General features: G+C 41.8%; 1 protein-coding gene and 1 long non-coding RNA gene across 2 annotated transcripts; one reads left to right on the top strand and one right to left on the bottom strand.

Annotated features, from left to right (window-relative positions):
* Positions 1-3,712: 3,712 nt before the first annotated feature.
* tsr1 (TSR1 ribosome maturation factor) lies at positions 3,713-11,489 on the top strand. The gene is made up of 15 exons (XM_026340736.1): positions 3,713-3,856; positions 4,731-4,834; positions 4,919-5,147; positions 5,492-5,626; positions 5,747-6,201; positions 6,526-6,670; positions 6,859-7,061; positions 8,591-8,799; positions 9,097-9,256; positions 9,346-9,456; positions 9,549-9,681; positions 10,079-10,195; positions 10,372-10,512; positions 10,602-10,676; positions 10,778-11,489. Exons 1-15 carry the CDS (start codon positions 3,730-3,732, stop codon positions 10,954-10,956), a joined length of 2,523 nt encoding a protein of 840 aa, XP_026196521.1. The 5' UTR covers positions 3,713-3,729; the 3' UTR covers positions 10,957-11,489.
* A 1,069-nt stretch (positions 11,490-12,558) lies between these two features.
* On the bottom strand, positions 12,559-20,474 carry LOC113168380. Its single transcript, XR_003299395.1, has 4 exons — positions 20,413-20,474; positions 17,111-17,214; positions 16,214-16,308; positions 12,559-12,758 (listed from the first exon to the last, which is right to left on the bottom strand). It is a non-coding gene; the product is annotated as an uncharacterized LOC113168380 (long non-coding RNA).
* Between the last annotated feature and the right edge of the window lie 39 nt (positions 20,475-20,513).

The following is a 20,513-nucleotide window of genomic DNA, read 5'->3' on the forward strand; positions in this document are numbered from 1 at the left end:
CAACTGGAACTTTTAGTTATTTGTCCAGAGCGACTTAAAAGTGAGGCGCAAAGCACGCAAAAATATGTAAACCAAGGGAGAAGAACTGTGCTCAATGCTTCAGATACAAGGAGAATAAGTTTAAGAATTGTTTTTCTTTAAGGTTTGAAGTGCAGAAATAGATTTAAGTGCAGAGGAAGGTTTGTGAGAGTTTTCAGCAAGGTTTTGATCTACAAATCAGTGTTATCTATCCCATATAAAAGGATTCCAGATATCTTTAGTTATATTATGACTAGTGAAAATTACATTTCTTTAATATCTTCAGTTGTATTTTGACTAGTCAGAACCTTTTTTTTTATAATAAAAATGACATAATTTTAGATATCCAAAGTGACATTAAAGAAAGAAATAATTAAAGCTATCTACAATTGAATTGTGTCTAGGATTATCTTAGTTTGAGACATCAAACAAGGTAAATAAGATATCTTTTAAATGTGCCAAATTGAAGATGTCTTTAATTGGAATTATGACTAGTCAAGATGCCATTAATGATATCTAGAATTAGAATTTTGAAATAGTGACTAGTAAAATGTAGTTACGGATATGTTCAGTTATAGTTTTGTCTAGTCATAAATTGCATATATTGATTATGTGAACTCTTCCAGTCCAAAAAATGATAAATCGGCGCTAAGGCATTATTGTCATTTCATGTGACTAGTAAAAATGGAAGTGTACATATTTTAAAATGTCATTATTACTGGTCACAATGCAATTGCAGATAACTTGATTTATATTTTTGCCTATTTGCATTATAATGTCAACTAGTCAAAAACAGATAGATAGCTTAAATGTGATCAAGATTATTTATTATTTTTAAAACGGCCTGCCATACCCTAGACCTATAATGTATAGGAAATTCAATATGAAACTCTTACAAAACTTTGCATTCACTTGTGTTATGGCCAGCTCACATATTTTTGGAAGAAGCAGCCTAATAGGCCTATAAAAACAGCAAGATAGGCTAGATTGCATTTCCTTATTACATTTTTAGCTACGTATGCAAGTTACATTCTTTTGTGGGCTATTATTTAAATTTTTATTTGTTTGATAGTGGCAGGGGCAAAGAAGCCAACCAAAACATTTGAAAAGTTTTGTTTCATTCTGTGGGTATCATCAATATCAGATTTTCTTCTAGCAAATTAGGTCCAAAAAACATACTTACTGCTATACTGCTATATTACAGTTCAAACAAAGCAACACTGTCATCCTTGCACTAAAACATAAATAGATTTATATACACACAAAAACACAGATACGAACCTCTTTTGCAATTTTAGATGTTTTTTTTTTATTTATTATTTTACTGGAAGTGAATGATAACAATATACTGAGCTGTATTTTTATCATATTATGTTATAATAATCTGCACCATAAAAGCTGAACTTCCAGTGTGGACTGCATATCTAGATGTGTATCTTTTACATTGAAGAACAGAAAACAATATTGCCTTTCAGCATAGTCAGCTTTTGTTTGCCAATGCATTCTGTAAAATAAATGGCAAGTTTTACTCACATTGTCTCTAATTAGAGGGCTCTTGGATCTGCTAAAGTGCTTTTTGCTGAGATGTCACATGTTATTGGTGTTGCATTATGTTGCACAAAGTGAAGCTTCTCCCCAAAGAATAGAGATCTTATTGATGGCAAAAGCAAACCCAGAAGATTTTAGCCCATAATAGCTTTGACCAAAAGGCATACAGTAAGAGGAAGTAGAAAAAGTTAGCCATATAAGGATTTAACTGCAAAACAAACAGTGGATGCTATTGCAAAATGTATAACTACAGTTTGCGGATGGAAAGGATGATGTCAGTGATGAAATCATATAAACTAAATATAGAAGAAATGTTGTTTAATGAGATGTTACTCATCTATCTGCAATGTAATTACACATTATTCTTCTCCCTTTTAAATCGCTTCTTCCTCTTCTTCCTCTCCTCATGATTGTTGATTTCTTTGATTTTATACCTTCTTTAAGGACACAACATTTGTTTCTGTAAAACATTTTCAGTTTAAGCTTATGGTGGGATAGGCCAGAGCAGTCTTAGCCAGTAAAGGTGGAGTGAAGGTGTTTTAAGTAGGCCGAGTAAAAGTAATGAAAAAATTACTTAAGTAAAATGATGTAGATATGTGCAGTAGGAAAAAATATATTGTAAGAATACAGAAACATGTTATTGTTGTTATCTATTATTTGTTGTTTATAAATGGATTAGAAGTAGCAAATATCATCAGTATTTACATATTGTAGCTTGTACAGGTACAGGAGGAGGATACTTGCATGTAAACTCTTTTATGTAAGCCCTATCCCCAGTGTGTGCCCACAGGTGTTTTCACACATCTTCACCCACTTGCACATTTTTCTTACCCAATTGATTTTGAGGTTTTGCTTGTTCATCTTTAATCATTCTTGTTATTGCATGGCACTTGGTGAAATCATGTAAGTTGTTCAATCTAAGCAAAGTAACTTTAGGGCTGATCAGGGGCATTCATTTGCAATAAAGTACTCACGATTGCAATTAAACAAATTATGTAAGGTTAAAAGTACATTGATCTCAGAAATGTGGGGAAGATAAAGTATAAAGTTACCTAACATTAAGTTACTTAAGTAAAGGACAAGTACCTAATAAATGCATTTAAATGACTTCAATGTAATATATATGTTTTATATGTAATATATAAAATATATATTATGTTATGTTCTTCCTCCAGTAAATGTATTCATATAGCCAATGCAATATTCAGTAATGTCAACATACACTACACAACTACCTTGATTTAACTAAGCAAATAGGTAAGAGTCTCCCATTGGATAATTACTGCATAGATGAATATGTTTCAGCTACCAACAAGTTATTTAACCCTAACTGATGCAGTGAGTAGCTTCTCATTTCTCAGACAACCACGTCTGAAGACACATCCTGTGGTTGTGCAAAATATGTTTCCGAAGGGTCAAACTATTGGCATGAATCAAGCAAAGAAAACCTCTAAGGAGGTTGATGAAACTACTAAAACTGGGTTAAGAACTGTTCAATGTAACAAGGTCTTGTGGTCTGATGAGTCTAGATGTACCCTGTTCTAGAGCGATGGGTGCATCAGGGTAAGAAGAGAGGCGGATCGTACAAGCCTGTGGGGGAAGTGCTATGATCTGGGGTTGCTGCAGTTGGTCAGGTCTAGGTTCAGCAAGGTTATTAAAGCCAGCTGACTACCTGGACATACTGAATGACCAGGTTATTCCATCAATGGATTTTTTCTTCCCGGATGTCACAGGAATTTTCCGAAATAAGAATGCCAGGATTCATTGAGGTCAAATTGTGAAACCGCGGTTCAGGGAGAATGAAAGATCATTTTAAGAGATGGATTAGACACCACAGAGACTAGACCCTAACCTCATTCAGAATCTTTGGGATATGTTGGAGAAGATGTGCTGTGCAGCGGTCCAACTCTCCCATCATCAAAACAAGACATAAGTAATAAAATTAATAAATATATGTCGTGACATTGCAGAAGCATATCAAAACGATGCCACGACGAATGTGTGCCGTAATCAAAGCTAAAGGCGGTCCATCGAAATATTACAGCGTGTTTGCAAAAATTTGCTCACATGCTGACAGAGGCTTTTATTTTGAAGAACCCCTGAAGACACGCCTCTGTGATGACGCTGCTGCGAGTCCGGAAGTTAATTGCCTGACTTTCCCACATGGTGAAAATGGCTGCGAATGGGGAAAAACAACAGGGCCACAGAGCCGGCATATATAAACAGAAAAATAAAGGACACAAACATGGCAAGCATCGGACGAAAGGCGAAATTGAAAGAGAAAACAAAGGTACGCAATGTTCAGTTAGAAAGAGTCAGTTAACAGCTGATGCTACGTGTGTTGTGTTAGCTTGTTGCTGTAGTCACGGGTCTGCAAACACACGTGTTGAGTTTTCTGGACAATTCAGAGGTGAAATCAGTTTAGAAGAAACTGGGTTACAAGTAAATTAAGTCCTTCAACACATTTTCCTACTAAGAAAGTCCTGGTGACTGTAACGTTGGTCCAACCTATTAGGTTGCAGCCTCATCCAAACAAGTTGTCATATTACGTTAAACAATCAGACAATCAGAATATTTTTCACCTCCCAACTTAACATACACGCTTTTTGACACTCACATAATAAATTAAAATTACATAGCTGACTGTAAATGCTATCCCCTACACTACTGCAACTGTTAATTTTAAATTAAAATTTAATGTGTGTTAAATCACAAACGGTTGTGAAGTTAGTGTTAAAAGGACTATTTCAGATGTATTGACACAGGAAATCGATCTCCACAGTACAGATCTAATGTACAGGGATATCAAATGAGCTGTCAGACAGAAACAAATAGGACAAACTACTTTCCACAGAATCTGAACTGATACCCACTTTTCAATTGTTCTAGGTTAGTAGCTAAGACAGACATTATATTCTAAAAAACACGGTATACAGATGTTTAGGATTGGGGGTTGGACGTATAGACAAAACTCATAAGTTCAATAGCCTACAGGAATATTGAATTATACCATAACCTGCTACTGACATATGTGTCCTACATGGTACTATAAGGTATGTTTAGCAACATTGTTATACACCTATATACACATATATACTTTCCACTTAATTTGTGATCTTGCACCATAAAGTGTCCTAAGTCCTTGTGTTGAATTTGTCTAACAGGGAGAGTATCTGTGATGGGCCTTACCAAAAAACAGAGGAAGGAGCAAAGGAAGATGGACAGAAGGCACAAAGCCAGCCAGCTGCGCAGGAATAAGAAAGACATGGTAACTTGTGACTTCAAATGAACACCACGTTTCCTTGAATTCCTGACTGATGCTGCAGATGTTTCATGTCTCATGTCGTTTTAGGTCCTGACAGAAAAGCGACGTCTAGGAACCAGGGACGGCCCCCCTCATTTGGTTGCCGTAGTGTCACTCCATGCTGCAGTTGATGCTGGTGCTGTTACCAAACTGCTCCGTGAGGAGGGTGCTGGGGGTGTTGTACATGAGGAGCGGTGCATCAGTGGCATCAGTGACAGCTTTGGGCTGATCCTGCCCCGTTTTAAACAAAGGTTCACCTTTCTAAGCCAAAACACAGGTAAAAAGTTGTGTGTCATGAAACAGTTGTTACTTCAAACAACAAAAATCAAACTGAATCAAATGAAAAGTTTACAGGACAAAAACACACCTGTGTATACACAGATCAAGCATGATATTAATATATAATAAACAAAATGTAATATCCACAGACTCAGGAAATAAACTTTGAGAAATAAGACAGTGACAGTGAAATAAGGCAGTTTAACAGTGGAATGTCACTATTGATATAGAGCAGTTTTAAAGAGATGCATACCTTCAGTTACACCCTTATCTGTATCTGTATCAGTGTCTGAGGGTTTGCTTCTTTGACGCTTGTCTCACCTGTTCCTGTTCTTTGGGCAGCTGACATGCACTCCCTGCTGGATGTGACAAAGATTGCAGATAGCCTAGTATTTGTACTGGACTCTACTGAGGGTTGGGACAGCTATGGAGAACACTGTCTCTCCTGCCTCTTTGCTCAAGGTCTCCCCAGTCATGGTGGGTATAAATTTTCACATCCTGCTGTTGCACTGTATTTTATACTTAATATCAGATTTTGATTGATTTATCTACCTTTCGTAAGTCCATATATCTCTGTTTCATATCCACATCATGTAGCCTTGGTGTGTCAGGGTGTGTCTGACCTTCCTGTTAAGAAGAGGGTTGAGTCCAGGAGAGCTCTGTCAAAGATCGTGGAGGTCCGATTTCCTGATGCCCGTCTCTTCCCTTTGGATACGGAGCAGGACGCCACTCTGCTTCTGAGACACTTGGGCACGCAGAGACAGAGAAAGCTTGGTTTCCGATCCAGACGCCCCCATCTTTTGGCCCAGCGTGTCACTTTTACACCCAACAGCCCTGCTGAGGGGACGGGCGTTGGACCCACGGGCCTCGGCACTCTCTGCGTCTCTGGGTATGTGCGTGGCCGTCCTTTACGGGCTGACAGACTTGTGCACATCAGTGGACATGGAGACTTTCAGCTCAGTCAGATTGATGCTCCATCAGACCCTCTTCCCCTCAACCTAACAACACCCAGACCAGCAAAGCCTTGCAAGGCGGCAGATGTTGACATGATGGTAAGTGACTTCTTACCAGTGTGTGTTGCATTGTTCATATTTTATTGATCAGCTATCTGACAAATTCAACTATATTTCCTAAAAATAAAAAGATTCCTCAAATATATAATTAATATTTGTGATTTATTTATTTTATTTTGTATTTATTTAAGTGACTGTAAAACTCACCTTGTTACAATGTCACAGACATTTAAGTAAGTGGACTAGGACATGCAAAAACACAGGAATAGACTTGAATAGACAAGTAGACTTTTAACACTTGGTTTTGGAGTTTTTGTTCAGTGAATTTAATCTAAATGTACCCATCTGTGTCATTTCTCACAGGATGGAGGAGAAGAAGAGCCCCCGATTCGGGTGCTCATGAAAGCAGACCCGTCCTGCCGGGAGAGTCTGCAGACAGAGGCTGAGGTGGATGCCATGGACGGAGAGCAGACTTGGCCAACAGAATCCGAGCTGCAGGAGGCTGAAGGTGCAGAAAAAGAATTTAGCATGCAATAACATTTTGAGAATATTCCATTGGTGAGGTGAGGAATTCTGGGAACTAGGGCTGAATAAGACATAAGGTTTATGTGCAGCGTAATGCTTTTAAAAAAGGAAATCTGTCATAAGAACACAGTATTCTAAAATACCTCTTTGATGTTTCTCTGTGCCGTTCAGAGGCCAGGAAGAAGAAGCGTGTCATGAAGGTCCCAAAAGGAACATCAGACTACCAGGCAACCTGGATAGTAGAGGACGATGAAGACGAGGAGAACAGAGAGATGGATGAACAGTACAGTGATGAGGAGGACGATGACGACGACGACGACGACGACATGTTGGATGAGGCCATGGATGGAGAGGATGAAGAGAATAGCTCTCAGGTACACGTTTGAAGTATTTTTGTGTATTTTCACTTTAATAAAGATGGCGGTAGGAACTGGAGCCAATTTAGAAAGGTGAGGATTATTTTTGGCATCTTGAGCTCTGATCTACACAGTTTGGCTGCACAGAGTGATACGAGATGGTTCATCATGAGGTAAACATGTTTTCTCAAAAAACAAAAACATAACCCTGTCATTTTTTACTCCATAAATGTTAAAATGTGGGCAAAACCCAAAGGGGCAAACATCCAGTGCACATTGGCATATCCCAGGCTTTTCAAAATGTGCAATCATGATAATCACACAATAATAATAATCACGCAAAAATGATAATCACACAATAAGGGAACTTAGTGTAAATTATTATTCTTTTTTTTAAAGATTTATGAGTTAATAGTTTGAGCAGAAGTTCCGCCTGAACGCGGGGTCAAGGTTAGTTTGTACAGCTGTTTGTGGTTGTCATAGCAGCAGCGTGACTGCAGTCGGCACGATCTTGTGGAGGATGTTGAGGGCAGTAATGTGCGGAGAAGCTATGAAGTCGGAGTGTCAGCGGTTCCGGGGCTGGTGCTGTGCATACGTGACCCACGATCAGTGCACCGCGCTGCCGAGAGGCACTGTTTGTTTTCTCAGTGTCTGTGTCTGGCCTGCAATGCCAGGCTGCTCACCACAACAATAGTGTTTGGAGCAGGAGCCCTGAGAGAAGCCTCCTGTCTTCCTGTGCTGTGAACAGAATTTCCTGTCTGGTCGAAGGGAGGAGTCGACCATTTATTTATTTCCAGCTCTGCATGAAAAGAAGTCGGGAAACTCTCCTTATGCAACGCGCTCACTACGATTTTGTAATTGTTATTAGCAGGTGTTTGATGTCGAGGTTAACGCACAGGAATACATACTTGGGAGAGGGTAACAATGGGGGAAAGGGCACTTCAAATGATAATGATTATTATTATTACAGCAGGGATGTTGGAAAGGTGAATCAACCCCACGCTCTTGAGTGAGTCTTCCCCTCATGTGTCTGGCTCCTCCTGTAATTTGCCAGTTGACTGAGCATGTCTTCTTTGATGATTCATTTCCTTATACAAATACAATTTGTTGCCCATGGAAGTTGAATTTCTACATATTGTGAGAGTGGATGTCTGTAGGCAGTTGTTGGTAGACACACTGGAAGCTGCTCTAAATGTAAATACATGCAAACCAGGGATTCCCATATTTTGAATTCTGGCAACTCTTACTATTGTAGTATGCCTGCAAGTCTTCTCATGACCTGCTCTTGTTGTGCGTACGCAGAGTAGCAAGAGGAAAATAGAGACACCTGCTCATTCATGTGTCTGCTGAAAGACTCAATGGTGAAATTGGACAATAACCCATCAACAGGGGAAGTGACTAGCAGTACAGGCATAGTTAAAGGGATGTACAGGGTGTACAGTAGTGGCTTCCACCACATCATGTAGCTTTTATAAACATACAAACAGAATTTCAAGATGGAGTGATCACATGAGAATTTACAAAATATGTGGTAATGATCTGTTCAGGACCCAGGATCAGGCTGCGAAGAGGAACAGGAGGAGGAGGAGGAGGAAGAGGTGCGTTCCACAGAGCGAGCCGGAGCAGATCAGCGCTATGACGAGCAAATGGACGAGGCTGCAGAAGAAGAAGGCCTGAAACGCTACCGCGAGGCTCGAGCCAACGAGATGTTTCCAGACGAGGTGGACACACCGCTCGACACAGCGGCTAGGATCAGGTCAGCTCTGCTTCTTTTATGCAGGATGAGAACTGTTAGGCGCTCACACGGTGCATAAGCCAAAAAAGAAAAATGCTTTTTGTTTAAGTGTGTGTGTGTGTGTGTGTGTGTGTGTGTGTGTGAGAGAGAGAGAGAGTCGTGATCATTACAGAAGCTTCAATAATGTGGTTTGACAATTACATAAAAAATGCTTCACAGCCTGGTGCTTATCCAGGGGGCCTTGTTTGAGGTTAGGTGGAAAACAAATGGCCGTTTCCATTTTTGAACTTGTTTGATTGTGGCGTCCTCTCCTCCCAGGTTCCAGCGCTACAGGGGCTTAAAAAGTTTCCGCTCCTCGCCCTGGGACCCCATGGAGAATTTACCCATCAACTACTCACGAATCTTCCAGTTCCAGAGCTACGAGCGCACACGCCGCCGCACACTGGCTGAGGCTGCAGCCGACGAGGAGGGAGCCATGGTGAGAAAGAGCCACTCCATCTGTAAATGCACTTCGGTTACATCTTAGTTTTTGTGGCACCTCTGACTTCACTACTCTTCTTTTTCCAGGTGGGCTGGTATGTTACACTCCACATCATTGACGTACCTTTTTCTGTGATGGAGAGCGTCCAGTCAGGCCGACCTCTGGTGTTGGTGTCCCTCTTACCCCATGAACAAAAGGTGTGATCCATGGTTTTGACATCATAAAGCATTTGTGGCTGAATTCAGAACTGTCCGTTATTGACTTTCCTGCCATCTTGTTTTCTGCACAGATGTCAGTGATGCACCTCTTAGTGAGGAGACATCCCAGCAACACAGAGCCGATCAAATCTAAAGAGGAGCTGGTGTTCCACTGTGGATATAGGAGGTTCAGAGCATCTCCCATCTTCTCTCAGCACACCTCAGGTAGAACGCCTGCTCATCTGTCTGAGATGTAAATCACGGTTCACTTCAACAGAACGGATGGTGCGAAGTAGATTTGCACTGTGCGTTTGAACATAGTTAAACTTTGTAAACACAGGAATTTGCACTATTGCCCAATTTTCTGCACTGTACAAAATTAAACCCTGTTATTCGAGGGGTCTGAGACGACAGTCTGTTTGGTGTCTAGCTTGATTTTGTGCTTGTGGAACAAGCTGCAGAAGCAGTTGTTGTCATCTGAGCACTTTAGGGATTTGCTGTTACTTCTTTTCAAAAATAGAAGCAAGCAGCGTAAACTAGATTTAGCTGCTGGGTGTAGAGTAGTACACGTATAGTAGCACATGAATTATTCAGTGTTGAACTCGCCTCTGCTCTTCTTTAGCTGACAAGCATAAGATGGAGCGCTTCCTCAGGCCAGATGCCCCCACCGTGGTGTCGGTGTATGCTCCCATCACCTTCTCCCCTGCAGGAGTCCTGCTCTTCAAACAAAGAAGTGACGGTGAGATAAAAAAAGCCCTTTATTTTTCCTGCTTGAAGGGAAATAGATTTCATTAATGGTCTGGCTGCTTTGACGGTAAACTTTTGGCCACCTCTACTGTCTGTTTTATTTAATTATCCACTCAGACTAACTCTGTGCTGAAATGTGAGCTTGTGTTCTTGTCTGTGTTTTTCTAGGCATCCAGGACCTGGTGGCCACAGGCAGCCTGCTCAGCTGTGACCCTCAGCGCGTTGTGCTGAAGAGGATTGTACTGAGCGGACACCCGTTCAAAATCAACCGTCGCTCCGCAGTTGTCCGCTACATGTTCTTTAATAGAGGTGAGAGGATGCTCTCATACATTTCTTACTGTGATTATTGAAGTTTGATTTCTCGGTGGCTTTAATTCATGGTTCGTTTGTTATGACAGATGACATCATGTGGTTCAAACCAGTGGAGCTGCGAACAAAGTGGGGTCGGAGAGGCCACATCAAAGAGGCTTTGGGTGAGAACATTTAAAAACCAAACTCTGCTTCTTCAAGAATCGTCTGTAGCTGTCTCCTCTGAACCACCATGTTTGAATTGTATCTTATTTTATTTTTTCAGGAACACACGGTCACATGAAGTGTGTATTTGACAATCAGCTGCGCTCTCAAGACACAGTCCTGATGAATTTGTACAAGAGGGTGTATCCTCGCTGGACGTACGACCCCTACGTGCCCCTGCCTCTACCCTGGGTCAAGAGAGAGGAAACGGTGGACATGGATGACTTGGACATGGAGTAGTGGAAGGAGAACGGGACAGTGTTCTGACAGAAATCAGTGTGACATATTCAAAAAGTGTAGTAATTAAAACTATTTTGGTCCAAAGTGTCCTTTCTCCAGTTAAATAGTCGTTTATGTGGAACCATCTCATTGTCCACTAGATGGCAGTAAAGAATAAGCATTCACGAAGCTCTTGAGCAACTCTCACCTTTCTTTGGGTCAAAAATATTTGAGTGACTACCACTAAACAAATAACTGTGCACAGCATATTTTATGATTTAAACAAACATCCCGAGTTGGCAGATCAGCAACAGTATTTGCTCAGGCATGTTTCAAGCCTATCGCACTGGCAACTCTTTGAAGTCACGCAGATGTGGCTGAAAGCCTGCAGCCACATTAAAATCTACTAATTTGGCAAAAGAAATCATTATGTAGATAATGTTTGTGATATTAGAGGAACTTTAATCATGGAAAATGAACTCCCAAGTTGTACTTCTTGGCAAAACTCCTTCTCTATAATCTCAATAAATGACTTACGGCCTTTTAGATTTTGACCAATGGCAGCTGTCACATTCATTTATTTACATAATCTTTTACGCTGAAAGTGACTGAGTGGACTTCATTGAAAAGAAGCTGCGAGATTCAGTTAATCATCATCAATCTCAGGATGAATTCAAGACGGTGTGAAACAACTGCACAAAACTCAAGTCATGTTGAGCTACAGCAACAGTACATCAGTGACAGGGCAAATAAAAGCTTCCCGTTTCCCTGTAGCACGTGATTTCCTGAGAGGATTTTCAAGTGGTGTGTCTAAAATTGTACAAACGGCTAAAAGTAGAAGTACTGGTAGTGCTTTGATGCCTACTGGCAGTATCCACACACATACACACATCCTGCTCCTACCCTATTCATGGTGGTCTTGCCCTGGTCTGATTCCCTTGTTTAGCCCTAGTCAGCACAAACACGCACACAGATCATGACCTCTCTGTTGTTTTCAAACTGAAGCTGAAAATGCTCCGCAGTTTCCCTCCCTGCCCCATGCTTTCTCACTTAGGAAAACACTGATTTATGTATTACAATATTTATCATCAAACTGAGCGCTTGCATGCTTGCAGCAACATGATTCATCTGTGGGCTCTGTAGGGACTGCACCACTGAGGCATGCCAATATGTCTGGGAAACCAGAAGGTGAAGACTTTGGGATGGAGAGGAGAACATGATCCAAGAAACGGAGGGGAGCAAAAGTTCACTCGCTGCATTTTTATTTGATTACAGGGGAAAAAGTTGAAGAAAAAAGATAATACAGTCAGGAAAGACAAATGTCTTTATTACCCATGGGGGGCAAGCTGGGAGCTCTGGACAGTTTTGTGGCAACACTCAATTTTTTTCCTACTTTTTTTTTTTTTTTTTACACGCATTTAGGCGCGGGCACAGTTACAGTGATGTGTTGAACACATCTTGTTAAGGCTGAGGGGAGGAGTGTTGTGTGCTCTGCTGGCTGGGAGTTCATGGTGAGGGGAGGGGGAATTCAATACCCCCATGATGGAGAATGCTCTCAAAGTAACACATGTACAAAAATGGAACTGAATTTAGACGTGTACGCCACATTTTTTTCCCTGACACTATCAATTTGAAACAGATAAACATTTAGCTGTTTGGGGACCAACTGCGACGTGGTGAGGCTGAATCCAGCCCATAAGTGAAGTGTGTGTTTGGCACCGGCCACCCCGTCAGAGGACATGAACACTGGTGACTTAGTGCTGTTTGGATCAGGAATGTCTTGTGGTTCCTAGTTCACTGCCACCACACTTAGTTGGCTCCCACTGAAAGATATAATGGGTGAGAGATTTTTCCGTTGGATGTGGATAAAGAAGCGGAAGGAGAGAAAAAGGGGCAACGAGGGGAGTGAGAGATAAGGGAAGAGCCAGTTGATGTTCAGCATGAATAAAAGCAGAAATGGTGGGAGGAAGCAGTCACAGGAATGCATAAAGAGGATGAATAGAATTTGGAAATTATACGAAAAAGTTAGTGGGTGAGAGAGAGAGAGAGTGTCTGAGATGGTGTGGGCGAGGGAGTAGGAGAGCGAGAGTGGCTGGCGTTTATGGATTGCAGATGTGGCGCTATGGGGTTTTGGCAGGGGCCATGCGAGCCTGAATCCTGCACTGGCTGGGTGGCACCGGGGTGAGAGGGAGGTCACTGCACCGCAGCACACAGCCCATAAAACACTGAGAATACTGGGGAAGAGAAGAAAGAGAATATGCCTCAAATACACACTAACCCAGGGCTGCAGGCCACTGGGGGTGAGCTGATCACACTTCGGGTTCAAGCGGACACGTCCTACTTGTGCCAGGTTACCAATAAAGCTACAGTATAGGATAATGCATAAAACTCCAGCCATGAAAAAACACTCCGTCCTCCCTTTTAGTAGGAAATTTCACAGTGGCGCATTAATTACTACTGAATTCATTATGTGCCAGCTTTAGTGCTTTTCACAACATCATCTGGCGCGTGTTCCTCTAAAGTTCATCCACCCACTTGCCCATTAACTCCACCGTTTTCTCTTTTTCTCACAATTGTGAAATACACGTACCTATAGCTGGTCTCAGCAACAATAGAGAAAACTGTTTACTTTCATTTAGTTCACTTTCTTTCCTCATTTAATACTCGGTACAGCTACAGTGTTGAGAGGATCACCACAGCAGCAGGGGTGGATCTCAATCTTTCCTTGTGTCATGATGTAGGTACCACACAGACAACAACAACAACAACAACAAAACAATCCCACACACATTTGACATCAGCTCTGTTTCTATTCTCACTGCAGCAATTGCAGTGGATGATGCTGTCATCAACAGGCCAGTCTGGGTCTGGAGCAGCGTCTCCTCGTTGCCTCCGTCGTGCTACAAAGCCACTGTGGTTGAAACCGTTTCAGTAATACACCCGCTCACATGGCGCCACAGAAACAGGATCAATCAGCGTTTTTGCTGTGATTAATAATCAAAGTGAACGTGCTTTTACCCCGCTGCTGGTGAGGAGGTGAACAATTGTCAGCCGACGAGCAGCTATCTGTGCAGACGGCTAACACTTGCTTGTCTGATGGTGAAAAACATATGGTTAGTGTGAAACAGTGACGCTCCATTTGTTATACAAGAAAACAGCAGCCATAGAAAAAAAAACTGCTTCGCTGCCCACAGGTGGCATAAGTTATGACTGCTGAAGTATAGCAGTTTCTACTTTCCTTTCCTGTTTGAGGCCACAATGACGCGTTTACATCGATACATCTGAATAGTTATGACTTTCCCCCCCCTGTATAGATGGCACATGTGGGCATGTAGACTAAAGGTAGAGGTACTACTCTTACAAAACAGCTCCCCTGTGAAGAACCAGAAAGTGTAAATGACTGAGTTTGTGCAAGGGTCAGAAAGTTGCATGTGGTCCTTTGCATATAAAATGTACAACACAATACTCTTAATACACAATGAAATCATGCAAAATCATACTTCTGTAGAATGCTATAGCTGGAGTGTGTATAAAGAGCAAGTGAGTAAATGAACTTTTTCAAAACTGTGTACTGTCTCTCCATGTGACAGCACCAGTATCGAGTAGTAAAAGAGACTTGAACACTGGATATGTGATGCTTTGTACCATTTTGCCCATTAAAAACCCCTTGAGGAACATCTCATGTGCTCTCCTGTTTATGTAGGTGCTGCCTGACAATACTTTTGTATTAGGTCAGCTCTGTTTTTCTCTTTCTTTTGTGATAGCCTTCCTTCCCTCTCTTGTTCCCCCCCCTTTTCTCCCCCTGACTCCCTGGTTCCTGGGGCCTGGCCAAGGCGTGTGTCCCTGGGGGAGCCAACGAGGAGATGGAGAGAGGGGGCAGTAAAGGGGTGTAGAGACTGACTCCAAAACCACAGCTGCAGAAACGTCTCCTCTCCTCTCCTCTCCTCTCCTCTCCTCTCCTCTCCTCTCCTCTCCTCTCCTCTCCTCTCCTCTCCTCTCCTCTCCTCTCCTCTCCTCTCCTCTCCTCTCGTCTGGCACACTCCCCAATCTCTGCCATTAATCAGAGGCAAAGGGTATTTTAACGCATGTGTGTTTGTGTGTGGGAAGGGGAGAGATGCTGACTGTGTGAGTGGGTAACTGAGTGTTTATGTGCATCTCTTTGTGTGCTGATAGAGACTTGGATGGCTCAGTAGTGATGGTATGGAGACCAGGATCTCACAACAAAGCCGGAGAGTTCACCCAGAGAACAAAAGGAGGAGGGAGGGTGGTTGACAGACATAAAGCCTGGTGAGCAGATTGAGACTGCCAGTGACTTAAAGGAAGAGGTAGACAGATGATCTGCAGAAGTTTTTAGAATCACAGTATGAGACCAGTACATCTGAAGAGGGCCCAAACTCAAACTCTTACTGAAATCAACAGGATGGAGATTTGTCATTTTCAGAGCAGAGATGTAGGCGCATCCGTCCACATGTAAACTAGGCCAGCAGTCACTGAGCTGACCAGTTCTCCTCTAGGTGTACATTGTCCTTCAACCCCTGATTATACAGGTGGGAGTGAACTCTTACAAAAAAAAAAAAAATTCCAACCTGCTCTGGTCTCACCCCCCAAGTGGCCTCCCAGAGTGCTTTTCTGCTGACATCACTGCACAGAGACCTGGCAAGCCAATCTTTCCCCAGCTCTACCATTCCCCTCTCTCTGCTTCCTGCCCTGATGATGTCACACACACACCATATGGTTTTCAGCAGTATCAAGCCGGAAAAGAGATTTAGTCAGCGGAGAGGAGAAGGAGAGAAAAGGAGGAGGGTTGGAACGGGGCACAGGTCCGACACAGAAAACAAAAGGTTCGCTCTTCCCCTTGTGTGGAGTGCGTTTGGAAGGCTAGAGAAGGGAGAGGAGGGGAAGGGAACGACTGCGCCGTGTGAGGCTAATTAGGAGAGACCAGGGAGCAGAGCCCAGGCATCGGACAGCCACGTGCAGCACAGACAACCACCCCACCCACCCTCACACACACATTTAACCAGTTACTGATACCCACACTCTGGTGCACGACTGAGCTAACAAGGCCATGCTGGTAAATAAGGCTGACATGCACGCTTGGATTCAGAGTCAGTCAAATGTTCCCAGAGATCAACATTTTGTTGTGTCAGCTCATGTTGACACAGGAATTGAAGTTTCCTTCAGCTGCCAGAAACTTAAAGCAGCAATAATACAGATTTTTGTATTGATGGTGGCTGAGATAATTCTTGCAGTGATGATTTTGCAGATAATAATTACCCACTTCTGCAGTTCACCTCAGCTCTCTCGATCTTTCAACTCTCCGTTTTGATTTTCAAGCCACCAGCTTTGTTGTTCGCTCCCCAGTATTGTTTTCAGCTGCAGCAGGCCACGTAAAACAAACAAACAAACAAACAAACAAATAAAAAAAAAAAAACAGGGTTAGCAACTCTCTGATGAACATAGATGCACATTTAGAACCAAGACACTAAAACAGAGCTAAACAGACATTTACACATTTAAACGTATGCTAATTGCTGGATGTGCAAATTAGCGACTGTTTGCTAATTTAAAAAATGCATTTTGTCTCTTTTGTGGCTTCTGATTAAATTACATTTTTCAGATTTTCTGTTTTTTTCTGACTTTGTGCCCGGAGAAGGTGAAATTTAAACGTCTAGAATCTTAACTCCTCCAGCTGAGGAAGCTTGTGTGATATGATCCCACGCTCCAGAATAAATACTAAATGAGCCCCGGTGTGAGACTGATGTGCCAGCTTCCTGTAGACTTTCTGAAACTGACTACAGCCTAAAATATAAGCCAAGATTTGACCTGTTGCAGAGCTTCAACATGTTGCTACATAGTCATTTTTTAATGTTTTACTGTAATGCATTAGGTTTTGGGGGATAAAACATGGCTATGAGTATTCTCAAAACCAGAAACTATTCTGTATTCATAGATGACGCAGATCTGGCTCTAATCATGGCATGATAATCATGGCATGATAATCATGGCATGATAATTGTCCATCACCAGCAGATGGGTGAACTAGAATAGCGACCAAACGCACACAACAGCTCTGCTCATTCAAATGACATGCCTTGCACGCCTATGCTCTAAAGCTGTCGTTGAACTGCTCATTAGAATGAATTAAGAGAGGTCTGTGTGTAAATGTTGAGCCTACCGTTCAATTTTTGGTGGTGAAGGGAATCCGAAGCTGGAGGGGGGTGTGTCTGGTATGGTAGGGCGGTCACAGCAAGCATCTGGAGATATGTGTGGCCATGTCCACTGGAAGGAAGGAAAGAAAGAAAGAAGAGAGAGAGAGAGAGAGAGAGAGAGAGAGAAAGATGATTGATGGGAATGAAAGAAAGTTGGGAGAGCAAATGTCCTTGTGTGAGTAGTTAAGAAGAGTGTGGAACATTACACTCAGATGGTCTGTTTCAAGGTGTCAGGATTACTTTTCGACTGTCCTGTCTAGTGTCCAGTTCTGCTCCGAGTCTCTGCTGGCAGACAGAAATGGAGCAATAATAAAGGGATTGCAGTATTTGTCACTCAAAGCCTAAATTGAAACGAGGCGGGCTGGGCCGCAGAGACACGTTGACCCCGTATCTGCTCGCAGATGTCTGAAAAAGTCGACTGCAGTCATTCAGAATAGTCAACCCCTTCGCTGTGTTTCCGTGTCAGCCAGGCTTTTGCAAGATATATGTCACACGCTTAAACCGCCAATGCTCTCGCTTGGAGGAATGGTGGGAAAGGTGTGTGATTTAGAGGGTGACAGCAGACTGTTAAGGGATCTAGCTGTTCAGCCTGCCTTATCTCGAGCTCCATGTCCTCACCGAGGGTTGGTCTTTGGGGAAGCAGCTTTGGGATGGCCTGCATTTTGGGCCCCGGCTCTCACAGCTTTACAGTTGAATCATTGCTTCCAGCGGCAATTTGGAGGCTTTTTTCAGTTCATTAAAAGTTCAGTGTTTCAGGTTTGCTGCGCTCCAGATTACGGTATGCTAAACTGTGTTTTGACAGGCTGAAGTTAAATGTCCAGGCGCGGGCCTCTGGAGGCTGATTGATTAGTGAGATAAAGTCTGTCTGGGAAGACAACAGCTATAGCCAGAGACATACAAAGGAACAGAAATTAAGCAACATTAGTTTTTCTCAAATATAGTGTAGATCACATGGACACTGTTATCACCTTATCAAACCTCTTTTATTTACTTTGCATCAGTCAGCAAATCAATTGGTCTGGTCCTTATAAGCAAAACGAGCTGTCATGCTTGGCTGCAACCCCTTCTTACATGTTATCACTGAGATTCAGCGTGGCATGACAATTGGTTATTTATTGATTATGATGCTTTTGTAAACTATTCACACACTGGGCTTTAAGCCCCACGAAGTCAGAGTCTGGTTCGAGTAAACAGTAAAAGGTACTTTGAGTGAGTAGTACACTGTTGCACGTTTAATCTGTAATAAGAAGTAGTCAGACCAGAGTAGCAGTGTAGGAATACTCTGTTACAAGTAAAAGTAAAAGTAAAAGTCCTGCATTCAAATTTGCAAAAATGACAAACATGTATTGTCTCAAAATAAAAAAATTAAAAACAAAAGCAAAATGTACTCTTTATGCAATTGGCTAAATTTAAATGTAATTATTATCATATTAATGATAATAAAAATGATAATAAATACACATATGCTACATATGGTTCTTTGATGGTCATTGCTTTACTGTATGTGCTGCTTGTATTTGTATTATTAATTAGATATGAAAAGATTCAAAAAAGTAACTGAGGTACTTTTAAGTAAATGTCATGAAGTAAAAGTACAATATTTACCTTTAATGTGGTGAAATTGTAGTACGAATTACCTCAAAAAGTAGAGTAGAGATACTTCAAAATGATACTTGTGCACAGTGCAGGCCTTGATGAGGTAAAAGTTCTCACCTACAGAATCCTAATATCAGGACTTTAGTAAAACTGGAATATTTGACTGATTAATCTGTAGCAGAACACACCCTTTGTGTCCTGTGACTGTACTTATAGTTGACCGGGCTATTTTTAAAGTTGTGTAAACTACAAAAATTAACGCAATCAAAAGAAAAGCAGCATATGTGACATCACTGTTTCCTTCGAAGGAAAATAACTATTTTGGACTATGAATCGAAACATGCTGTCACATCCTTGATAAAGCACACGCAGCGCTCTACCTGCCCCTGTCAGCGAGGTTATCATCAGTTCATCAAGAGAACATGGAAGTGAGAGACAATACCTTCCTCCACTCCGCCGGTTCTCTCTGGGGGTGGCTCGGATCACTTCAGTGAAACACCGGCACCTTGAACTTGGATGAGACCCTGCATACTTTATGGGATTGTCAGCTGCTGTTGTGCTCAAAACAAGCAGCAGCAGTGCGGTTAGCGTTTCGCTGCATCACGCTGACTGTCTGCTCATGAGCTGACTGGTAACATTTCAGCCTGAGGTCCATCAAACCTCCTCTACACGACTATGGCAAGGCCCGAAACGGAGATAATCTGTTCCAACACAGATTAAATATGAGTTAGAATCAATGTTTACAGGAAGGTCACAGCTCCTGATCTGAACCGACAGAATGAAAAAGTACTCATTCAGAGACACTCAAGCTGGTTAGCATCAACACACAGGCTCAGCATTTCTCTGGAGCTGTGGTACTGTACTGCAGTACTCATCGTTTACATTCTAGCATTTTACACTACTTCAAATGTCAGACAAGACCAACGTTGTACTTTGTATTTCACAGTATTTACTGGCAGCTTTAGTCGTTCTGTTTTCAGATTAAGATCTTACAAACATACTAATCAGCCTAAAATACATTGGTAGAAAACTGAATTTAAAGCTTCAAGTACTGTGCGCAAGTACAATATGAGGTATTTCTACTTTGCTTCTTAAAGGTACATTTACTTACACAACATTTATTTGACAACTTGTCATTGTACTTGCTTTGTTAAAGAGTTAAAATGCAGCCTCCATATAAAACACTATAATCCTGAGACTTTATTGATCCCTGGTGTAAAATGTACAAACTACTAGGAGGATCTGAAAATAATTAAAATAACAATTACTAGATTCAAAACATATGAGCACTTGACCATTTGTTTACCATTAAAATGATGATCATGATAATGCAGGTTATTAATAATTCAGTATATCATATTCATTGAATTCTGCACAGAGGGTGATTTTAACTAATTCACATTTTGAACACAGTACAACAGTATAGAAAGTAATTCTACACTGTGATATTTGACTTTTACTTAAATAATGATCTGAGTAACCTGTTGCTTCATGCACTGATAAAATAACTAAGATCAGCTGCACCTCAAGTGACTAAAATATTCAAGTATAGTTTAGTTGTTAATACATCACTGATGGGGTATTTCGACACATAATCAATATCACTTATTTGTGGGTTACCGCGTGTTTTTTCCACACTGTCTTCACATACAAGGGGTCACAGCTCTCTCACCTTTCAAAATGCCCCCAGACTAGCGAGCAGCGCGTCCTCCTCTCTGCTCAGGCCACTGGGACTCGCCGCCATTGGGTGTCGCTGTGCGCGTAAAGTCTCCG

Source organism: Anabas testudineus, chromosome 13 (genome assembly GCF_900324465.2).
Source record: "Anabas testudineus chromosome 13, fAnaTes1.2, whole genome shotgun sequence".
NCBI lineage: Eukaryota > Metazoa > Chordata > Actinopteri > Anabantiformes > Anabantidae > Anabas > Anabas testudineus.